General features: G+C 35.7%; 1 protein-coding gene across 5 annotated transcripts in view; it reads left to right on the top strand.

The window, feature by feature from the left end:
* Positions 1 to 12,031, top strand: part of PDE5A (phosphodiesterase 5A) — a 134,220-nt gene that overhangs the window by 49,318 nt on the left and 72,871 nt on the right. For all 5 annotated transcript variants that reach the window (XM_072810132.1, XM_072810133.1, XM_072810129.1 and 2 more), the window contains exons 4-7: positions 3,319 to 3,390; positions 5,034 to 5,123; positions 7,440 to 7,577; positions 9,649 to 9,716. In XM_072810132.1, coding sequence (XP_072666233.1) covers positions 3,319 to 3,390; positions 5,034 to 5,123; positions 7,440 to 7,577; positions 9,649 to 9,716 — 368 coding nt within the window. The remainder of the gene's footprint in view (positions 1 to 3,318; positions 3,391 to 5,033; positions 5,124 to 7,439; positions 7,578 to 9,648; positions 9,717 to 12,031) is intronic.

The following is a 12,031-nucleotide window of genomic DNA, read 5'->3' as shown; positions in this document are numbered from 1 at the left end:
GAAAATCATTGTTGAACTGTGTGAACACTCTTGGGTTGGTTGAAAATTGTGAATAATGGCTGATATTTAGTATAGTTTCAAGGATATCGTTTTTTTAACCAGAGAGAAAACTTTTCAGCCCATAGTTAGAAAAATGCTTACTGTGTAAATGGTCCCGAGTGTCAAACATGCAGATTGAAACTGAAGTCGAAATTGGCATACAGGTTTTAATAAAGGGAGAGCTGAAGGGATCATCCCAGGGTACCGAAGAAGCCTTGTTTGAAGTGTTCTTCTACTTAAATGAAGTTGCTGCAGACCCACTGGGAGTAGGCCATGCTTTGGTTCTGCTTCTCTAGTAAGGGATGATGCTCACTGACCCACCTCTACAGCATTTACCCCCCTTTCCTCTTCCCTCCCACCCCAAGGCTGTTTGCAGATCACGGACTAGGTCAAGGATATCTGTAGCCTGCAGCCTTGGACCATGGTGTGCTCATGGGCCCTCACCAGCTCTGCCCTCATTCTCAAGGGTCTCTAGGGATCTAAACTGACCATCCTTAGCACTTTTCCTAATCTTGATTACAGAAAATACATAATGCAGCTGATTTTCCTCTTTTCTTTTAAGATGTGGAAGTTAACTGTTGTCCTCTCACTGTCAATTTATGGTGCCTTCATGACTTCACTAAAACGCTAAATCAGTTTAATTCATGACCATTTAATAAACAACTAGCTTTTTGCGTCTTTATATTTTTGAATGAGCAGGAACTTTCTCTTTATTTTCTTGCTTAGTACTTGCCTCACCCAGCTCGCCCACATACAGTGCATCAATACATACTTTTTTATACTGTGTAATTATCTGAGAAGGTTTGCCTAAGAGTCTTTTTATCTGTTTGTACACTTATCTTTTTTAAAATGAAAATTTTAGGGACGCCTGGGTGGCTGAGTGGTTAAACATCTGCCTTTGGCACAGGGCATGATCCCAGGGCCCAGGGATTGAGTCCCACATCAGGCTTCCTGCATGGAGCCTACTTCTCCCTCTGCCTATGTCTCTGCCTCTCTCTCTCTGTGTCTCTCATGAATAAATAAACAAAATCTTAAAAAAAATAAAATGAAAACTTTTAATTTAAGTCTTTTTAAGTCTTTTTTTTAAGTAAAACCATTTATTAAATACAAATGAAAACTCAAATGTCATCACTTCTAAGAAGCTGCCCCTTTGACCCATATTGCGTGCCCCCTTCTGTACTCCTAGCAGTCTGTGGGCATCTTTATGATCAAACTGATCATCCTGTGTGCTCTTAAGTGTATGTTTATGTATCACCCATTCTTGACTCTGAGTGCCTTTAGAGTAGTCTTTCTCCCAGTTTTTACCACTCCCCAATACATAGGAGGCACCTCAGTATTTATTGGGTGAATGAATGAACACTTGAAATAATCAAGTTGTACTGGTACCGCTGTCTGTTAGACCCCAGTGATCCTCAAGTGGCTCCTGTCCGTTTCTTTTTTTTCTTTTGCTCCTGTTAGTTCTACTCAAGTGAACATGCTTATCTGCAGTCCAGACATTTTTTTCTACCTTAGACAAAAGTTTTTGTATGCATTCAGTCATTGAGATTGAAGCCTCTAGAAATCTGTTAGCCACTTTCAAGAGCTAAAGACTGTACAAAAATATGGAAGAGTTGAACTAAGGACAATTAAAAAGGTACAGGATAATTGGAGAATTCTGTTTTTTTTTTTTTCTTTTCATTTTAACGTCCCTTTACTCTGCATGGGGCATGGAGGAAAGATGTTGAGAAGACCAGAAAACTATCAGACCAGAATGCATTTCCCCTTCCTTATTCTGCCATCCTAGCAGGGAATTTTATATCCTATTCTTAGAGCCAAGGAATTTAGAAGGAGCTGAGGAAAAAAAGGTTGAGCCATACACAGAAAACCAAGGATCCCCACACCCATGGGCTCATGGTCCCACACCACCTCTGCTCTCATTCTCGAGGGACTGAAGTGATCTAAACCATCATTATCACTTTTACTAGTCTTGATTTCAGAAAATACATAATGCAGCCCAAGGAGTTTATATTCCTAAAATATAACCATTTAGGGGATAATTTATCCCACTGATACTAAATCACAGAAGGAAGGAGAGTGGAATTTATAAGAGGAAAAAGGTAAGGTTTGAAGGTCTCTAAAACACTAAGGCAGTAACCCAGCCGAAGTTGGAACTAAACAGGTAAGTAAAATACAGAAAGATGAGAAAGTTCTTATAGTGTTGCTAAACCTTTTGTGGACACTTAAAACCTATTCCCAGAGTTTTAGCTTAGTCTTCGATGTATCTTGTATCTGTATCTTTGATATGGTGTATCTTTGATGCATTTGAAGATATGGTGTATCTTTGATGCATTTGAAGTAAGATTCAGCCTGCTAATTCCTGTTTCGGTTTTTCAAGAAAATATTTCCCAAAGACAAATCTGTTGAAGGTAAAATGAAAAGAAGTTGGACTACTCCCCTACATTAGGAATTATTTTTCACTGTAATTGGCCACTGGGTCCTATTTCCAGTAAAAGAGCATTTTTTAGTAAAAGAGCATTTTTGGGCAGCCCGGGTAGCTCAGTGGTTTAGCGCCGCCTTTGGCCCAGGGCATGATCCTGGAGACCCCAGATCGAGTCCCATGTCGGGCTCCCTGCATGGGGCCTGCTTCTCCCTCTGCCTCTCTCTCTCTCTCTCTCTCTCTCCTCTCTGTGTTTCTCATGAATAAATAAATAAAATCTTTAAAAAAAAAAAAAGCATTTTTAGCCCATTTGAAACATTAAAGCCAATGTAAAATGTTTAGCATATAATTAATTTGAATGTGATAGAAATTTATGGTTTATTTTGTATCCAAAAACCTTGAAGGTCACCTGGGTGGCTCAGTTGGTTAAGCATCTGCCTTCCGCTCAGATCATAACCTCGGAGTCTTAAAATCACGAACCCCATATCAGGCTTCTCCTTCTCCCTTTCCCTCTGCCTCTCTCCCTGATTGTGCTCTTTCTTGCTCAAATAAATAAATAAAATATTTTTTTAAAAAACCTTGAAAAAAATTCACTTAAAATGTGACTGCCAATAACTTTTCTCACAATGCAAGGTAAAATCAAAGTCAAAAATGGAACCCAAGAAGTTGACTACATTTGAATTCTTAGGAGCAAAGACGGATGTATGAGACAGAACTAGTTCAAATGCTGAGGGGTTTTGTTTGGTTTCGTAGCTTATTGTTACTTTAATGCACCTATAGAAATTCCTTTATAAACATATTTCAGTCAATCTATATGAATAATTTCAGCCAATGAAACTACCACTTTTTTCTTCTCATACCAGGTTGTTGGTGTAGCCCAGGCCATCAACAAGAAATCAGGAAATGGTGGGACATTCACTGAAAAAGATGAAAAGGTACCAAAATTTGTGTCTGATGTATTGTCAATTTAGGAAGGTGTTTTTCTCTTTATAAAGTGTAGACCTAGAATTAGCTGTTGCTGAAATTGTTGATAGCGAAAACCATTGTACTTTAAAATGACCTGAAATGTTCAGAAGTGTCTTTTTCCTGCGGCTCAATACAGTGCTGACTTTGGAGTACTAGTGGTAGGTAGTAGTTGGGTAGCTTAGAAGCCCCCCAACTCCCTCCTCACTGTGCCGCCAAGCCTCCTCCAGGGCTGTGTGTGCATTGGGGCCATACAGAAGGTGACACAGTGTTTTTAACTATTGCATTTACTTTTCATCACTGCTATAAACAAATTCAACCCTGAGTCAAAACCCCCAAAGCACCGCTCCAAGTTCAGCACTCCAGGTTGGCTAAAAATTGGAATTCCCTCCTGGTGAAGCAAATTTCAGAATGTTTTATAAGCTTTGCACACAGACGGTGGGGCGCCAAGGTGTGAATTTAGGCTGGATGATTTGAATTTAGCTTCAGAAAGAGCAGCAGTCAGCATTATTTTATTACTCTTCTCATCCAACTCTGAAGGGATACATTCCATACACCACATTGACATGCTTTCCCGTTTAAGGGCGGAAGCCCCTAAACTTGTTTATAACTTCATTCTGTCAGTAGGTTTTATTATTTCTCTTCTTGAATACGTAATTGTATGTATATCATGGAATCTACTGAATTCTTATTCAAGCCTGTTGTTATTTAAGTCACTCCCCTGAAAATTAGTAGGAGCTTTTGGAAGACATTCAAACAACACAGAGTTATTTTTGTCTCCATGGTGTAGGCCGTATTGGCACTTGCCTTCGTCCTTATGTCTTAATTGCTTCAGAGCATAGCAAGTACCTCTTTAAATCAGTGTTCTAGACATCTAGTTTCCTATCCTGTTAATGACACCTGAGAATATTTGGCATGGTTCTAGATTGGCTTTATATTCCATCATTTGTTTATGGTCCATTAATGTAAACCTCTCTTGAAAGATTTGCATTCTTAGGCTGTATCATCTCTTGGCAAAAGATATCTATGATTGTGAATAACATTTGCCATGGAAAGACTTATTTTAATCAATAATTACTATAATTGTGAGCATATCACTTTAAGGTAGTATAATGAGGATGACAGACCCATGTTAAAAAAAAAAATTTAAGCTAATATTGTATAGAACTTTCTGTGAGACTACTATTGCCAGTATTCTCAAGTAAGTATGTTAGCTTTCATTTGCCCCAGTAGTGAGTTACAAGCTATTTATATAGTCTCAGCACAGATTCAACTCTTAATATCATTCAGAAACTATACTTGCTTAGAGTGGATTTCAATTTCAAATGATATAAAGAGATATGTGTCCTACTCCCTCCCCTCTTCTTCTTAATTTGTAGCTAATGTATGACTTTAGGAAACTTTGTTAATAATTGTCATCTACTCATGCTAGTTAGCTAACACTTGCTTTGCATCTGTTCCTAATTTTGTGCAGACTTAACATGTACTCCTTTGGCTTTCTAATATATTTATTTCACCTGAAAACATTCTGGGGTGCCTTTTGTGTTTCAGGCAATATAACAAGACAGTTTTATAGACAGTTCTTAATTTGGCTGTTGTCTTACCTGTTTTCTAGGACTTTGCTGCTTATTTGGCATTTTGTGGTATTGTTCTTCATAATGCTCAACTCTATGAGACTTCACTGCTGGAGAACAAGAGAAATCAGGCAAGTCTGATTACTAAAGAGAGATTATAGAAATTGTTTTTTTAAAAAAATTGTTAGATTTTTATCCAAGTAATATAAGAGTATGATTAAAACTCCAGTTAACATTTTAGCTGTATCTTTTAATAATTATTTCCATTTCCTATTTTCTATGCTCTGTTGCTTTATCACTGTTAGGCAGTATTCATTAACTTAACAGATATGAATTTGATTTATACCTTTACTTGCCATTATCCTTATCCAACCAGTATCATTAGGTCTATTTTAGGTTACTGAATGGGCTGCATTTGTCCTGCTAGATAAGACTTTTTTAGTTCTTGCCCTATCAACTGGAGACATCATCTCTTGATTCTGTGCTTTTGTAAAATGAGGCTCTTAGTATGCCTCATCTCTCCTTCCCAACTGCCACTCCTTCCCTGTGCTTTTCCCATCTGGACTTTTTCTGTTGCCCATGACAATAACATATACATTTTTCTACAACCATGGTTAGCTTAGTAAGCTTTGTCTGGTTTAATTCTAAAGTTGTGTTAAAGTGTTTATAAGTGCCATGACTGTGTAAATGTTGTTCGTATTATGTTTAGTATGTAATTTTTAGTTTTTCCTCATGTTTCTGAATTCTATTCTATTTTTTTTCCCCTTGAACTGTTTGCTCTAGTGTAGCCTCATGTTGTTGGGTTTTGTCCCCCTCGAAGTCCCTATTATTTAGGCATTCTGTTGAGTTCTTTTTCTTGGAGATCTCCAAGTTGAGGTTCTCTGTCATTTCTCTTCCAAGCTGAGACGTTTCTCCCCATGCCTGCTGTATAGGTGTCATAGAATTTCCCTTACCTGCTTTTTCAGAAGAACTCCCCTGGTTATCCACTGGATTCCATAACTCCTCCTTTCTCAGTTTACACCCTTGTTTTATTGCAGCACATTTCAATTAATTACTTGAGAAAGTATTGATCAGGTAAGTTTTCTGAGTCCTTGCATTGTGTGAAAATGCCTATTGTACCATCCTCCCAGTTTAGCTGGGTATAAAATTCCAAATTGAAAAATCAGTTTCTCAAAATTTAGAGGTTATGCTTTGTCTTCTAACTAGCATCCATGTTATTCTGATTCTTTGCTCTGCATAGATGTTTTGTTTTGTTTTGTTGTCTATAAGTTTTTCAGATCCTTTCAGTCTCTGCTTTTATAACTGAATTTTATCATATGACTTTTTTTCATTCATCATGCTGGTATCTGGTCATCCCTTTCTGTCTGGAGACTTAAGCCCTTCCATTTTATGTACTTCTTTTTCATTATTTCTTTGATACTCCCTCTCTCTCACACTCCATTTTCTCTTTTTAGAACTTGTGTTAATAAGATATTGGATCTTCCATTGCCTTTGACTGCAATATCTTCCTAACTATCCTCCCTGCTCTGTTCTTGGCACCTATTAATCTAGTCTCCATTTTTACAAACACAGCTACAAGTCTGTCACTTTCTTTTTGCAGTACATTATAGCCCAAGCTGCTTCCAAAGACACACAGGCTTTTGAGGTTCTTTCTCCACTCGCCCTTGCAATCTCATTTCCCCTAGCTCTCCTCTTTACACTCTATATTCTCTTTAAAACTTGATCAAAGCTTGCAGCATGCTACTCTCTCTCAATTCAGTTGTTATTGACTGAAATTTTTCTTTCCCCGCTCACCTAAACGATTCCTGCTTATCCCCCAGGCTTCAGCTAGGATAGTATTTCCTCTGGTAAATTTTTTGTGATATCTTTTCTTCTTCTTCATCACACAAATATTTTGCAAGATTAGAAGAAATTCTGTGGAATTCAAAGGAAAGTGAAATTACCAGGAAAAACACAAAAGGAGCTCTTAGAGCTTAGTCTGTTTTGGACAATATTTACTGGGCTATGTGAAAATGCTGATAAATGATCTCAGAAATTGAGAACAATAGCAATGTCATTGTGTTTTATGTATCAGATGCTGTTCAAAATACTTTATAAATGTTCACTTATTTAGTTCTCATGATAGTCCTGTGGTTTGGTATTACTTTTACTATTATCCCCATTTTTAAGGAATTTGCTCTACATCACAAAGCTCACAGGAAGGGAAGGTGGGATTAAAAACTGATGACTGATTATAGAGTCCAATTGTAACCACTCTACTAACTGTACTAACAGCCAACATGGAAGCTCTGTTAGTAAATAGAGACTTACATATTTAATTCTTGGACATATACTTGATTATACCTTATTAGATTATAGATACACAACTTATAAACCATATAAATCATTGTATTGCTTTATAATTACAAATAATTACTAAGTAATGAGCTCTAAATTTTCCTGTCTAGGTGCTGCTTGACCTTGCTAGCTTAATTTTTGAAGAACAACAATCATTAGAAGTAATTCTAAAGAAAATAGCTGCCACTATTATCTCTTTCATGCAGGTGCAGAAATGCACCATTTTCATAGTGGATGAAGATTGCTCCGTGAGTACAGAGTATGACTTTTTAATTTTTAGAAAGACAGAAATTATATTCCTTAAAGCACTGCTTTTAAACTTCATGTTAGCCTCAGATTGCTCTGAAATCCAACTGTATATGGTTGTTTATGCAAAGCCAGTCAGAGTATGAACTATTTTGGTTGAAAGGGGGTTAAGGTGAGATTGGAGGATGCCTTCAAAGCACCCTTTCACCTTTGTGTCCCTCCACTAAGTGGTTACCATGGAATGAATGTCTGTGTGCTGCTTTTGTCAATATTGACACTACCTTGATGGAGAGACATAACATTGTCATAGTAGTGTGCAGACCTTTTGTGGTCAGGAATAGTGGTGTCCTGGTTGTTATGAACAAGTAGACTCCCATTCTGAATGGGTTGGGTATAATTTTTTTTTTTAATCAAAAATTGTTTAGAAACCAAAAGGCATGGCCCAATAGAGGGCCTTGTATTAAAGGAGCCTATTAGTCCTAAATCCTTTACCAACAATGGAAAATCACTAACTGTTCTAATTGGTAGGTTTCAATCCATTGATGTATAACATAAAGAAACAGATATGTGTGGAAAGACAAAGTGTTCTCATTGAATGCTGGTTACTTCTATACAGGCCAATTGAGTTTACCGTTAGAATCAGAGCTTCTAGCCTAAGGCAGTTTTCCTTTATGCAATTTCTTTTCCCTTTTTAACCTATGGATCACTGTTTCTGGGATATTTCTTTTTGACATCATTGTTTATTTTTTTTCTGATAGACCCTGAAAATAAGCTCTTCATTGGTGGGTTAGGAAATGAAGTGGGGATTACAGCCACTTATATACTCAGTTGTAATCCATATATGAGATCTGAATTGATGGGTTTTAGGGCAATAGAATAATGAAAGATATGTAGTACTTATATTAAAATTTAAAAAATTGTTTTAGATAGTAAGACTATACTATATGACTAAACATTATCTGAATCATTTTGTGTGTGTATGCGTGTTAATTCTCATTAACCAGATATCAAATGAGAATTTACTGTGTTAAAAGGTAATCAGTATTCTCATATATATTATTTTAAATTTTCAATGAATTATATATAAAGTCCTTAATACAGAGATGATTACAAATAGCTATCCTTTTAAAGTTCAGGTCAGAACTCATTAATGCAGTAAGTCAGTTTACAATTTTGGCTCTGTGACCTGTTCTTAGGATTTAATTTTTGAAAGTTATATGTAGGGACCTCCTTTTTTTTAAGACAACTTGAATATCACTTCAATTAACATTCACCTCATGCTTCGGCCAGTTAACATCTATCATGGCAGCAACTGACTTGGATCATTGGTGCTTTGAAGTATAACTTAGCAATATGCCTGTTAATATATTTTGCTCACTTTTTAACAACTTAATTTGTTGGGTTTAGGAATCAAGTGACTTGATGTTCATTTATATTATAACTTTTTGATTAAAATTATTTCAACAACATGAGCAAAAATCCAAATGTAAGCAAGAAAAATACAGTACTCAATTCTTCCCTCCCCAAGTTAAACTAATATTATTTTATTTCTGTGTTTCCCTCCAGTTCTTTATTCAGTTGTAAATACAGCATGAGTATGAATATATATTCTGCTTTTTAATGTAACTTGCAAAGTACTTCTTTTTGTTGCTAAAATCTTCACAATTATTTTCAGTAAATATTCATAAAATATACTGAATTGCATGTATTTTAAAAAGATCTAACAACAGCAATCAATGTATGTATAAAAGCTAAAATATGAGGATTTTGAATAAATATCAAGAAAATTTGAAGCTAACGTGTTTATTAATGCCTGGTTGAAAAACAAAAACCAAGTAATACGCAAATGAGCATTTTTGCAAGTGAATATCGGAAACAGTATGAACATGGGAAGCAGACTTGAAGCTGTCAAGCAGTGAGTACGTATGTCAGTGTAGTCTGAGAATAAGTTAAAAAAATACCACAAGTATTGGTGTTTTGTGTCAATTACATTGACTTGCATGTGTGTATCTAGATAGATTTCATTACATTGTCAAACTTACTTCTCAGTGTTTGTTGTCACTCTGTTTTCAGGATTCTTTTTCTAGCGTCTTTCACATGGAATGTGAGGAATTAGAAAAATTGCCAGATACGTTAACAAGGTAAAATAACATATTCTCTGTCTTTTTCACAAGCACAGCTGACCCTTGAACAGCACGACTGAAACTGTGTGGGTCCACTAAGACATGGATTTTTTTCTGTAAATGTAATACAGTATTATAAATGTATTTTCTCTTCCTTATGATTTTCTTAGTAACGTTTTCTTTTCTCCAGCTTACTTTATTGTAAGAATACTGTATATAATACTTATACAAAATATTTGTTAATTGTATAATCTGGTCAACAGTAGGCTGTTGGTTAAATTTTGGGGGAGTGAAAAGTTATATGCAAATTTTTGACTACATGGGGTGTTGGCACTCCTAACCCCCACATTATTTAAGCCCAGATATGTAATGCTGGCTAAATGGTTATTTCATGACCGGTTTAAGTCATAACAAAGAAGCTACAGGCTGCTTCCTCCCACCCACCAATAATTTTATTTGTGAAAATACTTTACTATTTGATGACAGAGTTCCAGCATTTTTTCCCCTGTAGTTGAGCTATAGAAGAATTTCTAATATAGTGAATTGTGTCCAAATTACTGCAGAATTTTTGTGAACTGGCTTATTTAAGATCCACAAGTCTGTATTGCAGTTATAGTTTTCATTGCATGTTGGATCCTCACTGGAAATTTGATAGACTTCTGAATAAACATTTCTTTGAGTCTGCTGTGATTTGGAATTAGCCCTGGGGATTTAACTAGTAACAAAAGGAAGCCTATGATCCTGGTCACACCAATACATACATCCAATGGCTAGAATCAAACTAGATCTCTATTGCAGTTCATTTCTTTGTCATGTTTTTTGTAATTTAAAAATTTGTACTAATTTTTTGTTGTTAATTATCATTTGGATAATAGAAAGCAATAATATGGTTGAGGTTAGAGATATCATTGCCCCAATTTTATTTGTGCTTTTTGAAGAATTTTGGAAAGGATTTATTTATTTTTATTTAATTATTTTTTAAACAAAGTTTTTATTTATTTATTTTTTTTACTTTTTTATTTATATAGTCATGATAGAGAGAGAGGGAGGGAGGGAGAAAGAGAGAGAGGCAGAGACACAGGCATTGGGAGAAGCAGGCTCCATGCCAGGAGCCTGATGTAGGACTCGATCCCGGGACTGTATCCCGGGACTCCATCCCGGGACTCTATCCCAGGACTCCAGGACCACGCCCTGGCCCAAAGGCAGGCACTAAACCACTGAGCCACCCAGGGATCCCTGGAAAGGATTTAGAGTAAACTACCAAATGTTCTTGCTCAGATTCCGTTTTTCACTCTTAGCAAAAAAACTAGTGTTGTTTGCTTAAGTGATAGGATATTCTAAGAAATGCAAGTCTGCCAGGATAAAGTAGCAGGAATTCTTAGGTATAGTGTTTAACCACAATTTTCATTATTCATTTGTTTCTAATTATTTCACCCCCTAAAATAATTTTAATTTTGCCCCAAATTATTTTATCCCTAATTATTGATGTTATATCTAAAAGCTTCATATGATCATGGAAATAGAATATTGTTTTAACTTTACTATTTGATACTAAAGTTTCATATTTTTTTCAACAGTTGACCTGGTGTGGCATTATTACATTTAGTGAATGGTGTTGCAATTAGTACAGTCCTCAGTAACCAATATATATTCTCTTTGGTGGTGGTACTTTAAAAATAACCTCTGTGCACATTTAAACTATAGAACATTCTAGAAGATGACTAGGTCTTTTAAAATAAAAGTCAGTGTCGTTGAACAAGATGGAGGGAAGGACTGTCTTGGACATAACAGCCAAATGCAACGCATAAATTTTGGTCAATTCTGATTAAAACAATTGTCCAGGAACAGTTTTTGAGAGCAATAAGAAATATGAATATGGATTAGATGGTAGATAGTTGATGGGGAATTACTATTACTTTTCTTTGGAATTAGGAACATTTTGAGGTTAATAGGAAACTTTTTATTTTTAGGAGATTCATCCTGGTGTATTTAAGGGTGAAATATTAGGATGTCTGCACCTTACTTTAAAATGGTTCAGCCAAAAATAAATAAATATATCTAAATTTAATATATTTAAACAAATAAGTGTATTTATACATACATATGTATATAAAGCAAATTGGTAAAACATTAAAAATTATTGAATCTAGATTCAATAGATAGAGTAGGATATTCATTTTACTTTCAATTTTTTTTATATTTCAAAATGTTCATAAAAAAATTGGAAGAAAATGTTTGTAATAAAAAATTGGAAACAGGGATCCCTGGGTGGCGCAGCGGTTTGGCGCCTGCCTTTGGCCCAGGGCGCGATCCTGGAGACCCAGGATCGAATC

This window comes from Canis lupus, chromosome 33 (genome assembly GCF_048164855.1).
Source record: "Canis lupus baileyi chromosome 33, mCanLup2.hap1, whole genome shotgun sequence".
NCBI classification, from domain to species: Eukaryota; Metazoa; Chordata; class Mammalia; order Carnivora; family Canidae; genus Canis; species Canis lupus.
This window is presented reverse-complemented; position numbering and strand designations above follow the sequence as displayed.